At 41.1% G+C, this 22,083-nt stretch overlaps 1 protein-coding gene across 2 annotated transcripts in view; it reads left to right on the top strand.

Moving 5' to 3' along the window:
- nckap5l (NCK-associated protein 5-like) overlaps window positions 1–22,083 on the top strand; it is a 34,824-nt gene that overhangs the window by 3,434 nt on the left and 9,307 nt on the right. For both annotated transcript variants that reach the window (XM_037105568.1, XM_037105570.1), the window contains exons 2-3: window positions 14,076–14,161; window positions 21,298–21,429. In XM_037105568.1, coding sequence (XP_036961463.1) covers window positions 21,298–21,429 — 132 coding nt within the window. In that variant the 5' untranslated portion in view covers window positions 14,076–14,161. The remainder of the gene's footprint in view (window positions 1–14,075; window positions 14,162–21,297; window positions 21,430–22,083) is intronic.

A 22,083-nucleotide genomic window follows, 5' to 3' on the forward strand; every position in this document is an offset into this window, starting at 1 on the left:
GAAACTCAAATATCCAAATGAAGTAAGAATAAGCAAAACACATTTTTGAACGGAGGGGGCCTTTAAAATCAACCACAAGTGGAAACATGCAGCAGTGAATGTATAGTTTACCCCACTGATTGGGTGGAATTATTGGAATTTCTTCAGTTGATGCTTGTAATTGAAGGAATTGTAAACATGCATGTGAGAGGCTGCAAGGACTTAAGAATAAAGGTGTCACATTTGAAACAATATTTGTTGAAGAACACGGAGACCCACAGGTGCTGTGAACATTTCATCCTGAAGAATGACCTCAGAGCTGCAAATAAATGTGGTTCCACTCGACGCTCGCTAGATTACATTTATGGCTTGTGTGCCCGTGTTTGAGCTTGATTGAAGTTTTGTGAGAACTCTGTCCCGCTGCAACTTTGAGATTGCATATCCAAGCTGTGCCGCATTACATCATGAAAAGCAGAGCCAGTGACTTATTCAAGTGTAATGGGCAGTATAAGTGCTTGCTCGCTCTGTTCGCCTCTAATTGTTCACAGATGTTCTGCACGCCTTTGTGTCCCACATCTTGTAGCAGCCGGCTCACACAGACGCCACATACGGTGCTCAGACTTTATTACAGGGAGGAAACGTGGCATGGAGTAAGTGTTTAATTTGGCTGTTGGGTCTGTTAACTGGTTTTGGTTATTAAAGTATTTATAAGGCGTTGCAGTCCACCATGAAACATAATAGAGTTGAAATGATGAGTTGGAGTCTCGATTCATTAATCCACAGAGAATTAAGAGGCAACAGTGTTGATAACTGAGCCGAGCAAGTATTTTTAAATTTGATGACAAACAAGTAGCATCACAGGGGAAGTGAAATGAGGAAGCGCCATCGCAGGCAAATTCTTCTTGAGCTCTGTCAGTAACTTCAGACTGTTCCACAATCTGTCAGAAACTAACAGATAAAACACTGAAGCTTCTTTTATAATAAATTGATCATTTATGACATGTTTTCAAATAAAAAGGCCAAAAATAGAAGTTTTAGAGCAGAAGCAATTAGTTGATAAGTGAAAATCAATCTTAAATGTTCTGATAATCAGTTGATTTTTTAAGTCATTTCTAAAGTAAAAATACCAAACATTTTGTGGTTGTAGTGTTTTAAATCTCATATCTGTCTTATACCATTTTAAAGGGACAGTTAGCCCCAAAATCACCTAAAGTCAGACTGGGCAGATAATAGATAGTATTGAATATCTCGGTATTTGCAGCTGTTAATTGGTCTGATGTAGTGGCTGCATGCAGGCGCGGAGGCCAGCTTGCCAAACACCACTATTTCAGTTACAGTGACAGTTTTGCTTGGATATGAGAAACATTCAGAGAGAACATATGCCACAAATTGTACAGTGAACCCTGTAATGGTGCATTGTTGATGCAAATGTTGATGATTAGAAAATAGTGTTTATCTATCTAACCCTAATTTGAAAACATCAAATTAGACCTGTGAACTTGTTGAGTATTTTTTCTGTATTTTCTGATTGTGATTGTGATTGGCCTAAAAGCTGAAGATATTTAGTCTAAAAAGATATAAAACAGAGAAGAGCAACAAATTCTCACGGTGGAGAAGCTGGTACCAGAGAACGTTGAGTGTTTTACCCCAAGTTTGCTTGAAAAATGTATAAAACACTAAATCGACTATCAGAATGGTACCGGATGATTTAACTGTTGATCAGTTCAGGTAATTATTTCAGCTCTATGTTGCGGTATCTGTTTTGTTACTGACTCTTGCATCTTGAGACAAAATGTGGGCTTTTATGGAAACAACCTTACAGACTCTTCAAGGTCAGACCGACTGTGACATATGTTGGGTCGTAGTTGAGCAGTTTTACAGGGAGGACAGAGCGACGGGGCAATAATTTAGTCAGTTTGAAGTCTAGTAGGGGAGCGCAGACAGGTCAGAACCTCCTGCAGTCGGCCTATCTCTCCAGTATCTGCCCCCCCCTCCTCTACATAAACGGCCATGCTTTGAAGATAGGCTAGGTTGGGGCCTGGACCTCTCCTTATCAGCTATCAGTTCAGAGCTTTATCAGCCAGATGTCAGATGCATGCAGGTACTGTAGTTACCATGGTTATACACACCAAAGGCAATTCTGGAAGCCTGCATTAGCATCCCAAAATATTCATCAATTACCCCACAGAGTTGGAGCGATAAAACGGAGCTCACTGTGGGAGGCAAGACTGACTGAGAGCATCATCATCATCATCACGATCACCATCATGACTGTTTACACGCATACAATGCAGATATTTAGATCAAAGGAATTATTTCTGCCTGCGTTGTCCCTGTTGAGCCCAACCATCTCATCTCAAGTCTCACTGTGATTATTTGCATGCACGCCAGAGAGAATATTAGAGGAAGAAGTCGCAGAGAACAACTCAAAGCTGCTGCCTTGTGTTTCTGCATCTTCACACAAACTGTACGGCTGCCTGCTGTGTCAGACCTCTGAAATATGCATGATTGAAAACGCTTGAGGAATCCTAATAGTATGCAAGAGAGCGAAGCACTCACACCAAACGCAATCCACCCTACAGAGGAATCTGTGGTCATGCAAACATTGAATTTGGCAAAACACTGCCTTAGCTGCTGCAGCTGTAACAAACATTCAATTCATCCGCCTGGCCAAAGAAAATATTGCTTGGAATGTAACTTTAATCAATTCAAGCAAACCGGGTTCCCTCCACGTCCTGTTTGGCCAAATAAGGATTATTTAAGCAATCATTTTCTTCAGTTTTCATGCTGTTACAATCTATTAGACTACACTCAGATTTATATTGAGTTATGGCCTGCGATAACTTAGATTGTGACTGTAGAAGAAGAATATCAGCTACAGAGGGAGATTCAGACTGTGCTGTATCCTGTGAGTTGAACAGTCTTCCTTTGTGCACCTCTGCAGTTTATTTTCATTTGTCTTAAAATAAAGTTGTTATTGAGGAGCTTTCTGCACCCTCCCCCATCCCCTTCAATCCCTAAACCCTCTCCCACAAGGTGCTCAGTGAACTGCTGGTGCTTCAGTGTTTTTCAAACTCTCGTGAGCTTCCTGTTTCAGAAAGCCTCTCCATCAGCTCGACCTACATGCCTTGAAAAACATCAGCACTCTTCCCATGGAGGTTGTGTTTGTTGGTGTGATTGAGAGCAGATTGTTTGGAGTCTTAAAAAAGGATCTCCATATATAACCCTCCATATTTTCTTTGATTCTGTACCATAAATAGGTCTTCCTCTTGGCCAGACCTTGGGAAGAGGAAGTGGATGATGAGTGTGCTTGACTCGGCTGAGTCCTGGTGGAGTCTGAGCCGCTGCGGCTGGTGGCCAGATGTGGACAGATGTGAAGGCTCTGCCCATCACCAAACCACTCACGCTCCTCCTATAGTCCCTCTTGTCTCACAAAGTTAGTCCAGTTCTCGGTAGATGGATGCACCATTCCCCTTTTTTGTCAGTTCTGGTCCAATAATAGTTTTTGATTAATAAGCTGTATGCCCGACTGTGTGGAAGAGACCAAGATGGGAGTGGAGACCATCTTGTGATGAGATCACATCCTTCAACATGTTCCAACTACACAGAAGTCATTACTAAATTATTACGTGAGTCCTCAGAACTCAACCAGCCTAGTTGAACCACACCTGTAAAGTTCCCCGACTGTTTCTCACGATTGTGATGCTGTCACACTGACAAAAATCTGCGCGGACAGACAGAGAAGCGCCAGGCAAAGTATTTAAGATTGTTTCTGTGGTATGTAGTTTAGCTACTATAGGTGTGTCCAGGAGCACACTTTGTTATGATGACACGTGTCACAGCTGGTAATGATTAAATCATGATCTTGATAAATTGTAACATGGTAAAAACATCAAAATAATCTAAATTCTTGATAAAAATATGCACATTAACGTAAGACATAGAATTCAATTGAATAGAACCAACCACATTGTCATAAAATACTGATCCAGCTGATTAAGTCAGTATCACACTTTGATCAGTGAATACCTACTATTTAGGTCACCTGGCCTTTCTGAAGTTTATCTCCTGTTACATCTTAAATGTCTGTCAAAAGGTTTCATCTCCTCGGGAATAAAAGAAACATTATTCCCATCTATACACAGCTGAGGATGCTGTTATATCCCTGCTGAGTGGAAACATAGCTGTGAGTTTAACTGTCATAGACTCTGGTTCTTATTGAATAATGACTTAGTTTTGTCAGAATCAGGTGTCTTGCCAAGTAGGTTTCTTGACACACAAGTAATTAGCCTTGGGATATACTGGTGCATAATGTGAACATTTCAGTGCTCTATATTCCAGCAGCTCTATAGGCTGGACACGATGGCTGCTCATGACCTGGATTAACTCGTCTGGCCTCGACAGCGTGTCTTGTTCAACCTCCACATATTTTCCAGGCATGTCAGGGTTCAGTAGTTTGATGTGAATATGACTCACAGAGGATCAGGTATTAAAGGCGTTTGCTGACACACATGGAAATGTCGTGCACGCTGCAGCTGGACAGCATGCAGTTGTTCCTCTGGCAGGCAGTCTGGTCAGGCAGCTCGTAGTCTGGTTGGCAGGGGACGCCACCATCTCTCCGGAGTATTTACAGTGGTATGAAACCTGCCTTTATACGGGCCATGACAAATGGTTTTCATTACCAGGCTTTTATGATTGCAGAAATGAACTGGAGCGCATACTTTGAATCTTTTCACATGTGAGGGATTTATTAAGGTCAGCACAGCTCTGGAACCTCTAAAGGGCTGCAACCAATGATTATTTCCATTATAGATTAATGACTTTTGGTCTATAAAATGTCTGAATATGGTGGAATGTGGCTTACAAGGTTCATGTTTTGTCTAACAAACAGTTCATAACACAAAGGTGTTTGGTTTGAAATCAGAGAATACTTTGAGATCTGCTAAGTATTCATAATTAAGATGCTGGAACAAGTTATTTTTATTTTTTTCATTTATTTTTCATTTCAACTACAAAACTAAGTTTTCAGAGAGACTGTTTTTTTTCTTCAGAATTCAGTTTACCACTGAACTCATCTGAAAGTCGGGTCCTGTTAGTCCACGAAACATTTCTGGATCTTCACAGGATCATTCTCCTGAACAACTGAAGTAGACAGGGACTTCTTTTAAAATGTGAAAAAAACAGAGAAAAATGGTTACATACAGCTTGACATCTGATGTAGTCCAGATATCAGGAAGCCCAGAGATCCCAAATTGATTTGACAACCCTTAATACCCTCGATGCCTGTCCAGTATGTGATCACACTTTATATAGTTTTAGCTCAGCAGGTACAGTGAATATTTCAGCTCAAAACAGGAGCATAAGCAACGTTTTTTTGAATCAGTATGGGGGCACCAGATGAGCCATCTTGTCCCAAAACAAGTCCCATCTACTTTTTTTGTCAGTTTGTCGAAGAATGCTTCAACGCCGTTTTGCTGTGAAGCTCCAGAAATACTTTGAGGACTACAAAACTTCACCTGACTTTATTGACGTGGCTGTGAGGAGATGATGATTGAGTGCAGCTCGAAGAAATAGCTCACATTTACCAAATCGATTATTTAAGGTGATTAATTTCATACTTGACAACTAACCTACGAATCTTAGCTGCTCTAATGATTGTCGAAATAGTTGCAGACAAATTTTCTCATGATAAACAAATAATTTTAGCTCTACATGTGGAGTCATTTCTCCTCGCTTTACATATGTTGCACAAATAGCTCAGACTAGAGGCAGCCACTCACGATGGCTTATCGGCTTCACTGCTGACTTCCTAATGAGGTCCGACTAAGCCGAGGCTTCATGCAAATTAACACAAGCAGCCTCCACCGTCACCACAGCTGTAGACCCTGCACATCTCCTCAGGCCGGAGTGTCACATTTCTTCTAGGTGCATTAGCTCTCCATCTTCACATGGAGCTTTGCACATTACTGCCCATTAAACTGTCTGCCCCTCAATGGGTGTTTGTGCCCAAAGAGTCTGATTTACAGCTCCAATTCAGAAGTTCCTTGACAGTTCCCTCGCTTTAGCCGCCATCTGACCAGAAATGGTGTACCATCTGCTAACAGATCGTTGCTTTCTGTATTTTTACTAAGGCTGCCTGCAGCTAACTATTATTTTAATCATCGGCCAATCTTCCAGTTGATTTCATGCATTGATTGGATGATCTCTAACATATCAGAAATATCAGCATCTACACATTCCCCCCCAACAGTCCCAAATCCCTAAGAATTCAAAAGACCATGATATGTAATGAGCATAAGTTCTCAATTACACATTCAAATGTGTAACAGGTGGCGAAGAAAAGCTAGAACCAGCAAGTGATGGAGGAATTGTAGCTGGCAACAAAAGTTTGTTAAATTTATGATTTTCTACAGAAACTGGACAAAATGCTGCAAATGCTCACAATTGAGAAGCTTCATAATTATGTGTTTTGCTTCAGAAACTAAATTATCAAGAAAAGTTTCTGATTATTTTTCTGTTGATCAACATAAGTTCCTTTACTATCATATATGGAAAAGAGAGGCCTCAGCTATTATCAGTTGAGAAACTAGAATCAGAAGTTTTAAGTGATTATCAGAATGCTGTAGATTCCTTTTCTTTACAATCCGCTAATTGACTTATCATTTCAGCTCTAATCTTGTTTGTTTGGATGATATTGTCCTTTGTTTTCGGGGGTCGTTGTCACCTGATTGTAGTCAGGACAGGAGGAGCTGCATGTGAGTAGATTGCTTGTTTGATGATGAGGTGCCAGTCGGTGTCACTTTACATGTTGTTTGCATTGAATTTGAACTCAGTCACATGTCCTGAGCTGGTCTGAATGGAGAAGTTTCCAGGCAACTTTCCCTCCATTAGTCCACACGTTTTACTGCCTCTTGACGTTGTTATGTCTGGCTGTCTTTATGTCCACATTAACGCTGAGTTTTTTTGTTGCAGTTAGTGAAGATCCTCACTTGGGGGAAAGTGGATGGCAGAGGGGGTGACAATAGGCCTTTTATGTTGAGAGTTATCCTCATTCCCTTGTGTTAGCTCCAGGGTACCATGTGACCGGCCCTCATTCAGGTCATGTTGGCCTGTTCAGCCTTTGACCCTCTTAGAAGGGAAGCGAGTCCCTCAATGTCCCATTCATGCCATACAGATGTCTGTGTGCGTTAATGTCTGACACAGCAGAGGTATGACAATCCCCTGACAGGCCTCCATTCAGCTTTTTTTAAAATCTGATATGAGTAGTTAACTGTTTCTGTGCTCTGCTGACATCTACTCAAGACAGATTCCTCCAGTCAGTGATTGAAAGAAGAATAAATTCACATTTTTAAAATAATGTTGATATACCTGCACGAACTAGGGCTTGACTGTCGTATTTCCTTAGATTATGCTTCCTCTCCAGTACAGTTACTTGATGAATTTAGTTACTAGATTCAGGTAAATCAGTGTTTCTAGGATATTAATTAATGATGTGTTGCAGGCAGGACATTGTGTTCGAGAATGTTGCATCAGAGCCAAAGTAGCACATTTAAAAATTTAGTTTATACACAACATTTTGACAGAAACTGATACAGATAATTGTAAAATTCTGAATATCAACCCCAATACATCATCCAGGGCCAAAATTCCCTCTGCCCCCAGTGTGAACATTGAAAGTGTTTTTGCTTGCTGCAATCATTCCTCTTGTTCCTAGTAGGTATTAAAATATCTTTTCCTTGCATGTTTTCAGTGGAAGTGATGGGGAACAAAATCTACAGTCCATGTTTGTTCTTAAAAGATGAGTTTCCCTGGAGAGTAGTTGGGTTCCCATACAACTATAAAGTATTTTTTTTCCAGCTGGGACCACTGACTGTAAAAACAGTGGACAGAGACAGCACGATGTCATTCATAGGTTTCTGAAGAGCTAAAATGAAGCTCAAAGTGGGTGGTACAAGCTAGCAGCTGTAAACTTTTCTTTTACAGGGATTTAGTCAGTTTAATGTCCGGACTCACCTCCCAACATGGAAACCAAGTTTCCCACGACTTGATTTTGCATGTGCATCATTGCTGCATCCTAGGTGTAGTGCCGCCAAAGATGATAGATGTTGGTTTGGAGACATGAAAACTCTTCTTTGTTATTAACTATAGCCTTTCCACTCAGGTTTACTAATGCCCAAATTAAACAGACAGATGAAGACAGACTTGTAGCAGAAAGACAGCAACATGAAGACTTTTTTTGTAAAAAGACAGTAACTGTAGAAGATAACCACTCAACTGAAGCCTCATGAACTGTAGATAAACTCTGAAATCAGTCTTTTTCTCAGATTGGACAGGATTCGTTTTCCATCTCTTCAGGCTACGGATTATTGTTTATCAGACAGAATAATTAACCTCTGTTTTAAAACCACTCGTAATTGAAGCAGTGATGGTCACATGCCGCTTCTCTCTATTTCAGCCACTAGGTGGACACAGATTAGAGATCTGATGAGACCAGACTGAGCAGGACCGCCATATGTGGCACTAATAAGAGGACAAATCCTCACTGGACTCAAGCTCTTTTGATCTGGGTGATTTTTGATGTGAAGCTCAGCGTCTGTCGTGTGTTTTTCTCTCTCTTTCTTGTGGTTAATTCTTGCTGACCTGTGCAGTTTTTTTTCTTTTGAAGGCTCATCTGAGTTCATTTATTTTCTCCATGTTGGAATTATCAATTTGTTTTTGTTGAGTTTGTTCTTCATTTCAGACAAACTACAGTTCTGCTGTGAATCTGGGACATTTGTATTCTCCCCAAACTGGCTCGACTGTTTTGGTCAAATCTGAATGACAATAGCTTGAAACAACTGACATCCATGCGAGCGCCCTCAGGCACTTGATTTTGAGTATAGGAAGTCTGGTGTGGGGGCAAAGTCGATTGAGGTCAGGTCTCTTGTCGACTCAATTAGGGTCAAATTCAAAAAGGAGTCACTCGGCATTCAAATTGGTACATATAGATTTGTTTTTTTTTTAAAAAGTAGTGTTTCAGAGGGATGTTTAGCCATCCGTGTGTGCTTTATTGTGTTTTCCTCCCACATTCAAGCCATGAGACCCGTGTTTTCTACGTCCTGTTGTTGTTGCCTTGGCAGCCAGTCATTTTGTCATCAGACTTGGTTTAGTGTGTCTGGTATGTCTGGGGGGGGAATGAGGATGATGTGGCTTCATTAACTACGAGCACAGATGAGTCACTCGGGGTGAAAACCTGGACAGATGAACCACACTGAGACACTGTGCTGCTCGGATAGAAAACCTGAACTCTGCTGACTAGTTGAGACACGACACAAGTTTTAGAAACAAGCTGCGGCTGTAATACTCATTCATAAAAAGTGCTGTACTGTATGTGAAAGAGTATTAAGGATTTAGAGAATTAGTCGGTTCATGTGGAGCTATTTTGTAATTCCAGCAAAAATGACAAATATTTGAATAGCTTTTCAGACGTGACGATTCAGCGCTTTTGCAAAGCAAGCATTTAAAAGGCAGGCTATTATGAAACAAAATCCACTATTTTCCAATACTTATGCCAACAATCAATCAATCAATTGACAGTTTAATCAGCAGACATGTATCAAATTATTGTTTTCAGTATCGATTGATTGTTTTGCACAGAAAAAGTCAAACTAGTGAAAGGTAGTTATCATTTCCCACAGCGGAATATGACGGCATGAAATTGCTTGTTGACAAATAAAAGCATCAAATCATCACGCCTGAGAAGCTTTATTGTAGCAAATATTGTAACAAGATATCATTTTAGCACAGATATCGCAATGCATAATAGTCACATCGCAAAATGTGCGTTTAAAAGTAAGACAAATTAACTGCAACACATGATGCCATGACCTTTGCTTCATGATACAAAAGCAAGACTAGCAAGCTTGTAATCTTAGCTCTACAAGAGACGACTGGCTAATTTAAGGCTGCTTGGATACATCTGACTTCTGCGGAAACACCAGTCACAATCATGGTTGCTTGTCAAAGCGTGGCCTGCTTCTATTGTTTGATAAAATACAGTCTTCTACGAAATCACCCCAATCATTCTAAAGTGACATTACCAGATAGACCTACTCAAGTTATCTGTTTGTTTTTATAATGCAAAATATATCACAAACAAAAATAGCATGGTCATTTTTTCCAGCATTGTGCAGCCTCAGTTACGACTACTAGGCACAGCTGTAGATTAATCGATAATTAAAACGTCAGCCTTAAATTGTGTAAATCATTTTGTAAAACAAAGACTCTTCATTTACATAAATGAAAAGCAGCAGATCCTGTCATTAAAGACGCTGGAACCAGCAAATATTTGACATTTTGGTTGAAACGTTGCTGAAATGACTGACTTATTGAATATCAAAATAGTTGGCAATTAATTGTCTTTTTTTTCCCACTCATCAATTACTCGAATACTATTGACAGAGTACCGTTGTAACTCGGTCGATGAGTGCTTGTCACTCCTGTCAATTCAGCATCCTGTGTCGTAGACAATAGTTATGATCGTCAATGTTTCGCTATATTCTAGCATTAAAAAGCACAAATGATTCATTGATTTATCTTGGGGGAAATAAAATTAAAAAACAATAAGTATTAGTTGCTGCTCTGTATCTTCTTTTCTGAATCACTTCTGATCTCCGGTGACTTTTCGTCTCCTCAGCACAGTCTCACAGGACTCAGTCTGACACTTATAACCAATGTGACTGAGAAAGACAATCCTCTTAGCACAGAGCCTGTTTTCTTTCTAGGGCACTGAATGGATCTATGCAGAAGTCCTGTCAGTTCAGCCCGGCTGTCGGATATCCTCTCTCTGCTACGTTCCTTTGTCCGCTACATGCTAGGGTCTCTTTTGAAACACAACCCCCCTCTCCACCTCTTTATGGCCTGAGCCGGCAGCTGCAGGGTTAATGTTTAGCAGCAGCAGAAGCAGCAGCAGCAGCAAAGGCAGAGAGGCAGGAGTTGTAGGAGGAGGAGGAAGAGGAGGAGGGGAGTGGGAGAAGGAGAACGGCAGAGAGGTGGGGGCTGGTCCACAGCTGTTGTAGTAGGCAGGGTCTATTGGGGTAGGAAGCCTGCCTCACTCGCCCTGGAACAATGGGAGACATGGCAGCCTCTGCAGACAGCACAGGCACACACACACAATGCACATGCCCAAGGACGGGCCTTTTCTAGCTGTAGCGTAGAGGAAACCGGCTTCCTCGTCACACTCGCAGGGTGACGGCACTTTTAACAGGGAGGAAAATAATCTCCTCCGCAGCCGGAAAACAGAAATGTGAGGTTGTGGCCTTTCTGTCGCTCTCTGTCCCTTTTTTTTCCTCCTTCTTCTGGTGCCTTACATTTCATTCTGCTGTGAGGAGATGACTGGATGACTGAAAAGGCAGCAGGAGCAAGGTGAGATGACACAAAATGTGTTGATAAAGGGATCGGGGGGGAGTGTGTTTGTAAATCTGTGGATACTGATTGAATTTTTACAGCTGACATGGTGTTTTCTGGGCTCCTCGCTGTGTGTTGTGACGATGTTACTGAGTCAAAATAAAACCTCCGTAGCACCGATTCTTACTTGTGTTAGAACTAAGTGACATGACAGTGTGGGGACACATGTTTTATGAGGTTTGATGGTGTTGACTTGACATGAATGGACTTGAGGAGACTCTTCAGGCAGGTCTGATTTGCTGTGTATGTGTTTAGGTTAGCATAAATGTCCATGGGCTAGCTTACATTTTAGGACCGCAGCACTGTTTCCACACAGTGTCGTTTTTTTTTATTTTGGATGATATGACACATAGTCCTGTTGGACTGCAGGTAACGATTGATTTATTATCGATTAATCTGCTGATTAGCTTCACGATTAATAATTATAGTAGAAAAAGACTCATCACAGTTTCTCAGAGCTGAAAGTGTCATCTTCAGTTCGCTTCTTTTGTCCAACCAACAGTCCACAACCCAAAGAATTTTCATTTACTGTCATAAATGACAAAGAAAAGCAGCAAATCTTTACATTTACAAAGCAGAAGGCACGAAAAATGACTAAACGATTAATCAGTCATCAAAATAGTTAACAACTCATTTTCTTTCAATAAACAAATCGACTAATCGTTGCAGCTGTACAGTTTTATATAGGATTGTTTTGGTTGCAGCAAACAATGTGTCATAAATCTGCCAAATGTATATACGACGGCGGGGGACAGCGCCGCCGAAATGTTTGTGGTTGAACGTGTGATAAAACAAAAACACGCTTGGTGTTTGTATCAGAGATGGAGCACCCGAGATGTGCTTCCTTTCTGGGTGTGGAGGTTGCCTGGCACAGATTTTAAGAAGGATCCCTGCGTTCAGTTTTGATTGCTCTCAGACGTACATGGCGCACATCCAACCTTTCAGGCCTTTTGGGAAGGGAGCTTCCCCTCCTCCTCCATCCCCTCCCCCACCTCCTCTCCGCTGCCTCCACTCCTCATCCCCAAAATATTGCTTGTGTACGATTCGTCTCGGTGCATATAGCCAAACATCAGACAGGAAACGGCGCAGAGGGAGTCCGCCAGCCTGATTCTGTCTCACCCACATTTCTGCTGCTCTTTGATATCTATCTGCATCTTTATTAGCGATGCAGACAATCATGTGATAATAGTGTGTCTGCAGAAAGACACCCCACTCTGGCCTACATTTTTTTTTTTTGGGAAGAGATTCAGTCTTCGCCAATCCAGTTTAATTCCGCCATGTGAGGATTTAGGTTTTTGTCACATTGTTTACATCTCCCGCCTACACACTTTGCCTACACAGCAAGAACTTCAATCTGCGCCTTTCCAGATTGGCAGATGGAATGGGTGGCGTTTGACATATCCTGAGACGGCCTTGCCTATGCCAAATCCCCAAGAGTGCAACTGACATGATTTAAGAAGCTTTTGTGCATTTCTCCTCTCTGCTTTGGCTGAGTTGCCTTTGAATTTTTTTATTTTTTATTTTTTTTCGCAGCCTTGCCCTCATTCTATGAATCTCATCTACTCATCCTCATCTGCAGCATCTCACAGAACCTCTTTGAAAAACACTCCATATTTCATCAATTTGTCTGCATTCGGTCGTCAAAAAATCAAAGATCGTCCTCGGTTAATAAATAGTGGTGGTGCGCAGTCGTCAAGGTTTCTCATGCTTTTTATTTTCAAGTCATGTGATCTGCCGTCTTTGTGATCTTGCTCCATGACACGGCTCAGGGATCACGGTCTCTTTTTTTCTCCCAGGACCAGGTGTACCAAGCAGGACACCGTTACGCCAGATCCTCTGCCCATGCTCTATTAAAACCCAGATTAAGAGGGCAGATGCTCAACACCTCTAATCCCATTTCTGTTTGACAAGATCTGAAAGGATCAGGCCCTGCTACCTTATAGATGGCTCCTGGAAATGAAGAGTTAACGCTGCAGCTCGACACCTAAACTTATCTGAACTGATCAGCCAAACGGCAGCTGTAGCGACACTGCAGCAGACTGAACGTCCCACTTAGGTTTTAAATTAAGCCTTTGTAGAAAGTGAACATAATTAACAGGGGACCCTGTTAATAGGGAAATCCCACATTAAACTGAAAACTCAAGAAAAAATCATTGTGTGGCACTCAGAGTGTAAAGTCTGCATGTCCTGCGTTATCAGAAAGACATAAAGGGGAGTTCTTAAACGCTGTGTCTACTGAATTATTCATCCATCTTTCTTTCATTACACTTTACAATGACTCAGAGATGAAAGGAAAGACGAGAGGAGGAGAGGCTGAGAGCGAGATAGAGGAGTGGGGGGGCTTGTGGTGGTGGCATGGCTGGCGTCTGCCGAGCGCTGGTATCTCCCGAGGGCAATGGTGCGCCTTCCTCTCCTCCCGGTTTCCTGTTCACTCACAGATCGGAGGGAAAAGCTCTGCAGCCTTTGCCCGTCCGTAACGGAGGTGACATCGGTCTCAAACCATCCGAAAATCTCCCGCCAGCAAGCTTTCAAACTCTCATCGCTCACACGGGCAGATTTTGTGGTTTCTGTCTCATGATTCAAGAAGACACAAATAGAAAGAAGGATGCTGGGAGTGTGTTTATTAAAATGTGTGCTGTTCTGTCCCTCAGCTCCTTGGTTTTGTTGTTGGGAGACAGAGGTGCCTGACTGGAGACTGACTCCTCTTCACGGATCATAAAGAGAGCTGAAACTGCAGGTGAGTGCGCTCGTTATGACGTCATTTTGGGGGAAAAGAGATTCCGACATTGTACAAATCTTTCACTAGTGTCGCAGCAAACAGATAATCTCCTGGCTGTTTTCTTCATTGAGCAAAATCGTCAGTCAACATTGGACTTCTTCTGGTCACTTGTTTTGTCTAAAAAAGAAAAAAAAAAACCCAAAGATATTAATTATACAGTGACATAAATCAGAATAAAGCAGGAAAGTCTCACATTTTTTAATCTACAACCAGATAGTGTTTTGGTGTTACTGCTTTAGAAACGACTGAAATAAGTCAAAGATTAGTGAAAAAATTTTCTATCTAGTGATCAATATATTGACAAAAAATTTGATCTCTGAAATTCCTGATTCAAGTAGCAGCACGTCACAACAGAGAAGCTGTACAGGTTGCCATTTTATTTGTTAGTTTTTGACGGAGTATTAGCTGTTTTTTGTTTAATTGATTGTTCATACTCGTAGTGATGCTTTTAATTTGCTTGTTTGCGTCTGATTTTCCTCAGACTGTTTCGTATGTCGAGATCAGCCGTTGATTGCAGAGATAGTGTTTGGTATTTTTGATTGAGAAAGAACTAAAATGATTAATAGATGATAGTTTGGTTTAGTGGAAATAGACACACTTCACTGTCTGGACGGTGCTGCACACACCCATGAAAAGTTCAGCTGAGCTCTGCTGCCGTCGCTGGTGGGTAATTTGTTTTAAGGACACAGTGGAGATTTATTTACAGTAGATGACATGTTAGTTTTTCCTCCAGGGTCGAGTTGCACCTTATTTGTTTGCAGATGAATGTACACCAGTGTCCCCACGGCTCACACTCCTCATGTACAGGTATCCATCCGAGTCATTTGAGAAAGAACAAAAGCACCACATGCTCACTTGGCTCGGAGGCAAACACATGATCCTCTCTGTTTTGTTCACTGATTGGAGCTTTAAGCTGTGAACGCTGAGCTTCGCTGCACTGTGTTTACACTTGGAAATGTCGCATTTAGCGGCTGTGTTTTTGAGCAGGGCGGATTTTTTAAAAAGGCAAACAAAAAGCTTTGTGCTGACTTTGACCTCTGCGCTAATCAGTCAGCTTTTTCTCTTATTTGTCTTCTACCTCTTTCCCTTTTTACTATCAATAACAGCATCCTTCCTTTTATTATGTTATATTTCCCCATTTATTGAGTCATGTAACAACATAACAAAACGTTCATTGTTGGATCACTGCAAATGTTCTGTAGAAGCAACATGGTTGTTATGTTGATTACCGGTCAAGCCTGAGGGTTAACGGCAGATATTACACATTACACTTCCCCTGTAATGCCATCTCATGAGCCAGGCTGCAGTCAATGAATATTTTTATTACTGACTAAACAGACCGTCCTTTAATAATTTGGTCTATAAATGTCAGAAAATTGTTAAAAATGCTCCCACATTGACGATAAAATGCAGTAAATCTTCACGTTTGAGGAGCTGGAACCAGCAAATATTTAGCATTTTTGCTTGAAAAGTGACTAAAACTATTGACGGAAGTTCAACCAAAAATGTAAATTCAATTATGATCCAAGGATGTTTAGTTATCCATGAAACATTTCTGGAGCTTCACAGCAAAACAGTTTTGCAGCGTTCTCCTAAACAAGTGAAGTAGATGGGGACTGAAAACGAACATAAAATGTCTCCATACAGTTTGTCTGGAGGTATCCAAGTCTCTGGAAGCCCAGAGATCTCAAATTGATTTGAAAAGACATTATTTTAACCCTTTTTTAGGCTAAAATCTTCACTGTTGCTGCTAAGCTAACAGCATTATCTTGCACTCCAAACTCTTTAAATCACGTCTTTTAAGTTAAGAAAATGCTGCAACGCTGTTCTGCTGTGAAGCTCCTCCTACTTTTGCGTGAACTATAAATGAATGTTAGAGGTCGTAAAGCTCCATAAGCACTTGTCGTATATAGAACAACATTATTGGACTGATGCGTTTCAGCTCGTAGCCTGCATTAGGGTTGGAAACGAAATGTGCTGGTTTGATGAAGTTTGTCTATGTACTACAAGTGTTGCCTGAGCTCTGTGACCTCTTTATACTTTCTGGCTTTTCCATGCACCCTGGAAGTAGTAGGTGAAGTTGTGCCAGAAAACCCCTACTCTGAGTTTAAATTTAAAACTTGCTGCTGCAGAGGCAGAGATATCCTGACATTTATTCTCTAGTCTCAAAAACACTGGATGCTGACGCCTCCCACAATGAGTTACTTCTTTCAAACTCTACACCTCCTGTTGGAAACACACACTAACTGTTAAAACATCTGAAGACTCAGATCCAGGCTGAGATAACCCGGGGGGATAACCCTTAGGGTTATTTTTTTCAGTGAATTAATCATCATATGGTAGCCAATCACTGCAGCCTATCAGATGGACTAAAACAACTAGAATGTAATGGAGTGTTTTCACAGTGAGGTGTGAGGCCTTGACTTGAGTAAAGGCTCAGCAGCAGCAGCAGCAGCATTGCAGAGCAGCAACATCAGCTCTCTTTGCATTCCCCTCGTGGCTTCTCTCTGTCGCCTCTGACAGCTCCAGCAGCTGAACGTCTGCCAGCAGAGCTCAGTGGAAGGAGCTCCCTGGCACTGCAGCCCCACTGGGACACATTGACCCTCTCCTCTGCCCTCTCAATGAGCCTCTGTTCGCTCTGTTTCGAGCCGGTCACAGGCTCCGAAGCCGCCACAATGATGACAGTAATACAGTTTACAAAGCAGCTGGTGGCTCTTTCATTTTCTGTCTCTCACTGTGCTTCTTAGTTTCTTTGCTCTTTCTTCCTCTTTCTGCCATTCCAGTAACAATTCAGACATTAAGGCATGTCGTATCAGATATTTTCACAAAAAAAGGCATGAACATCGAATACAAACAAAATAGTGAGACGTGTTTAGTTGCTGACTCCAATGTGAAAATGTGGTGCTTTTCTCAGTGATTTAAAATTTGTTTCCAAAGTCATCAGTCAGTATTTAATGGATTTTGACAAACAATTGTAAGTACTCGTAAGACCCCTGCTTGAATGAAACTGTTTCCGGCATTCTCCTTGAAGAAAATACTTAGAATAAAGGCAAGACAATAATAATCTGTAGTTCAAATTATCAATAGTTGGTATATTTGCTCTTAACGTCAGTTGTAGTGTTTAAGAACAATTCCAGTGCACCAATCAGAGAGCTGCAGTGATGTGTCCTTAGTAATGACTGGACCTTCTCATGATCTTTAGTCAGTTGATCGTCTCTTCGATCGGGCGTCAGTCAGACTTAAATCCAGCTGTTGTTTTAAATGTGAACGCCTGTTGGATTCTGCATAAATGGGACACAGCTCGTTTTAAGAGACGCTTCTTTCTGGTGGCATTTTCACTGAGGCTTGTGACGTTGCCTCTGCACATAAAAAGAAAACCACAGCGGCGGTGGCAGAACCACATTTTCATGTTTATATTTAGCCTCACTTTTGTTGTCTTTTGGTCCACGCTGTAATTTCAAACTCAGAGACTCTAAAGTGTGCATGTTTCTCGTCTCTGCTGCCCGGAGATTTAATGTGCATTAGTGAAGAGAAAAGCTGGTATTTATAACCGCTCGGCATCGTTCTGGTATCCAAGGTCAAACGGATGTATAATATCTACTTCCGTTCTTAGATGGGCTGCATTGATCAGGCCTCCATTATACGTGCAGGTCTAACTGTGCTCAGTCAATCGCAGTTCAATAAGCACCCTACACTTTGGATGGTGCTGCTCAGGTTTGTCAGTCAGTGAGGATCCACAGGCTGCTGACGTTCAATAGTCTTCCTGTAAACGCTTTGCATACAGCTCCAGTTACACGAGGCCCGGCAGCGCTCTACTGATTTCTTATGAAACTGTTGGAAGCTATTGAACATTTCCCATTAGTGCGTTATACTTGGGGTGTGTGAGTTGTTTGTTCGATTTAAGTGCCAAAATACACGATAACTTTAGTATTTGTGACAACATGATGGATATGTTGACACGATTTATTTCACTATCAGTTAATGTGATGATTATTTGGAAAATAGACTCGTTTTTCTAAAGCGTTTTTCCAGTCGACTGACCGCTCAAAGCTGCTTTACAACACTTGTCAGATTCACCTATTAACACATGCATTCATACACTGATGGCACTTCAACATGCAGCTAGGAGAAGCTGGGGTACGAACCAGTGACCATAAAATGAAAATGTCCAAAATGCTCAGAGACATTCAGTTTATTATCATGTATCACAAAGAGAAGTGTTTAATATTCTAGACCTGGATTCTAGTCAATATTGATTTGGGTCAGGGGTATTTCAGTTACAAATAGTTTTGCTTGGATTCTGGTGCATTGTTAAGAATAGAGACATTAAGGTTATTACATTTGTGGTTAAAATGTGTCTGAATTTTAGCATCTTATAAAAAATGCTGTTGTCAAAGAAAGAGAAAGTGCTGTTAGATGAATGGAGGTAGAAACCTTTTGGTTTTAAACAACCTTTGTGGCTATTCGAGGACAGATTTCAGAGTAGGTTCTCTGTAGGTTCTGATTATTGAGCAGGTGTCGAATGTTGTTGCTCTGCTGTGCACTTAACACGCTCGATGCACTTTATCTAGTAGGTTGTTGGTGTGGCGGCTCATCCCTGTAACGGGTCCTAGTGTCTGTTCACACTGTTTTCTTGTATTTTATTAATTTTACTTCATGATTGTGTGGTTCCCTTGTCTGTGTTTGGGTGAGTCAGTTTTGTCAATATGGCAATAAAGTATTGATTTTGAATCTGAATCCACATTTGCTAATAGGCAAGTGATCCATGGGAAACAGGAATATATATAAAAAAGATCGATCTCAGGATTTTATGGATCAATATTGGATTACGCAAATGAAGATTATGACGAAGTGGAAAATTGATTTTTATTAAACCAAGCCCTAAAAATCGTCAAGCTTTGAAAGCTGGAACTGGTTGGTTTGTCATCAGGATTTCACAAAAACTAGTGAAAATATTTCCACTTAATCTGACTCTCAGCCAAGATGAGACAGCTTTTCCACATTTTCATTCATTCCTCAGGAATAATGCATAGATCTTAACGAAAAATAACAAATCAGCCTAATGTAGGTGCCTGGTATCCATGAGTGAGTACAATTTGATGCAAATCCAAATAATCCGGATCTGTCATATTTGAATATGTTCTATTTGATATTGGATAAGGCTTGTTGAATTAAAGGCAACTGTTGGGCCTTGACAGATGTATACGCTCTACTGAGTGACATTCCAGTGTGCATGACAACTCTTTGAATGCAACTCAGAGGTTATTTCTCACTTTGTAGGTGGTACCATAAAGTCAGTGCTGCAGCTGGATCTCTGATCTGTCAGGCTTTAGAGTCACACACAAACACTTGTTTATGGGATCAATTCATAGTGAGTTTTGTTTTCATGGAATTTAACAACAGTAAGAAATATTAGTTAGCAATAACAAATTTCTGGTTGAATAGTAAGTAAGAAGGTATTGATGATGTCGGCATGAGTTACTTCAAAGTTTTCGTGACATGCTTTGGTTGGCGCATAAAAGACTATTGAAGTTTGATACCCTGCCGTCTAAATATTTGAATGTTTCTGTATATATTTACACTCACACACACACACACACAGCGGTTTGTTTGTGTGTGTCACCTGTAAACTGTGCCAGTTCCTGATTGGCCTCCAGCCACAGAATCAGGCTCGTCTCATCCGCTCTAATGACTCTAAAGACGTGACGGTTGGATCTGGGTCCACGTCTACACACCTAATTCCCCTCACGGCCCTTCGCTGCTCTGACAATCAGCCCGCACGCACACGTACACACACACACACACACACACACACACACACACACACAAACACACCTGGAGCCGTGCCTACGAGACTGGTAGTCGGCCATATGTCCTGCAGTGTAGCGTGCTCACAGACTCGGACAGCCTGTGTGCTCAGCGTGGTGCTGAGGTTTGATCTGTGGAGTCACTGAAGCCGCAGAGGAAAATGGACACAAAGACTTTTCATCCTACGCAGTCTGTGTATCTGAAACAATGCAGGGCGGGTGGATTAATATGTTGGCTCATTGATCCTCGATGTACAGCAGGTACCATGATGTAGTGTCAACAACGAGCTCTGCACTGAAGATGTCTTAGTGCTGTAGATGTGTTGAAACAAAACGCTGCTGCTGTCAGATAAACAGAGTGTAGTGGTGGTAATAACATTAACGTCGGTCTTGGAGATGAGAACGGAGTCTGATGTGAAGCAGATCTCAGTTGAACGTTTGTTTCGGTTTGCTAAGAGCACCAGATGGGTGGGGTTTACTGTAGCATGACAGGTCAGAGACAGTCAGCTGAACTGAAAAGTTTTCAACAACTTCGATCTTCAATTAAGTGACTTATGATAAAAATGTGCCAAACATTCACAGTTTCCTTTTTCTAAAATGTGAGGATTTGCTGCTTTTCTCTGTGTTTTTCATTGTTTTTTTGTCAGAACCCGGCCCAGCCCGGTGGGACTCATCTGGTCGAGTATCCACGCACAAATTCAGAAAGAATTACCATACTTTTTGCTCACAAAATTAATGGACAGCTTTAGTTATTAGTTACTTTACAAATGAGGGTTTTTGCACAAAATGTGCAGCAGACTTATTCAACTGGTGGCCCTTTAACAACCTCATTCTGGCTATTTGATTATTTTGTGAGTAAGCTAATTAGCCCATGAATCATCGCGTCCGTTGCTAAGAACACAAATACAATTATTCCATACAAAAGTTTTAACTTGGGCTGTTCAAGGAGCCAACTGCATGACTGATAATCATCTAATGATATATGATATATTCTAAGGGTCACAGGGGACATGTTTCCACTATGAACACTTTTACTTTTAACGCAAGTTACATTTTCAGTGTGGTATTAGTACTTTTACTCGGTTAACTGCAGTTCAAAGAAGCAGGGTAATAGCTTGTGACAGCCAACAAAAATATAAACTTTTCAGAGAGAAACATTTGCTGTGACTTGAAAGAAATATAGGACATTCTTGTAACGTTAGTCGTGTTTTCAGAGCTGCTGATGTTTGCTGTGTTGTGGCAGAGATTATGACTCTGACTGTTGCAGTGTCACTTTCTGTGTTTCAGATGAGAACAATGTCTGATGAGACAGAACAGAGAATGGGTGACGAGGACTTTGGCTCGGACGAGGAGGGAGACGTGGAGTCTTACCTGGAGGACAACAGCAGTGAGCTCATGGACCGACTGAGAGAGCTGGAGGTGAGAGAACAAACAAAACTCAATCCAGTGCAAGTTATGGGTCATTGGGTGATATTAGTTTTTGTTGTAATCACATAATCCTGCCGCAACGGCCAAAACCTGGCAATTTTCTCTCCCTCCAATCGTGCTTCATGTGTCTCTCTGATCAAATAAGAAAATAAACCATCAAACTAAACCATTTAAAAGGGAAACAAATCATTGAATTACATAAAAATAATAGATTGACTAATACAAGATCTTCTTTTCCTGCATATGAGAGGAACTCTGTCAGTCCAGATAAACTGCAATAAACACATAATTTATGTTTACAGTGTAAACATCATGATGGTCAGTGTTCATGTGATGTGAAACAATTTCTCATATGATGTTTTAAAGGAAACATTTTGAGATATACACAATATTTGATTACTTTCGTAGAATGTGATGAGTCGATTGATATCACAGTGGTGTTTGTAGAAGTATGAAGCTATAGACAGTTAGCTTAGCATTAATACTGTAAACAGATGGAAATAGCTAGCCTGTCTGAAGTAGAGCCCAATCAATATCTGGGTTATTAGTTGAGATTATCGGTGGATATTGGCCGATCACAGATATATTGATATCATTGTCCAGAATGTGCTGATATAAAACAGAATGTTTCTCTCTCTAATATCG

Source organism: Acanthopagrus latus, chromosome 7 (genome assembly GCF_904848185.1).
Source record: "Acanthopagrus latus isolate v.2019 chromosome 7, fAcaLat1.1, whole genome shotgun sequence".
Taxonomy (NCBI): domain Eukaryota; kingdom Metazoa; phylum Chordata; class Actinopteri; order Spariformes; family Sparidae; genus Acanthopagrus; species Acanthopagrus latus.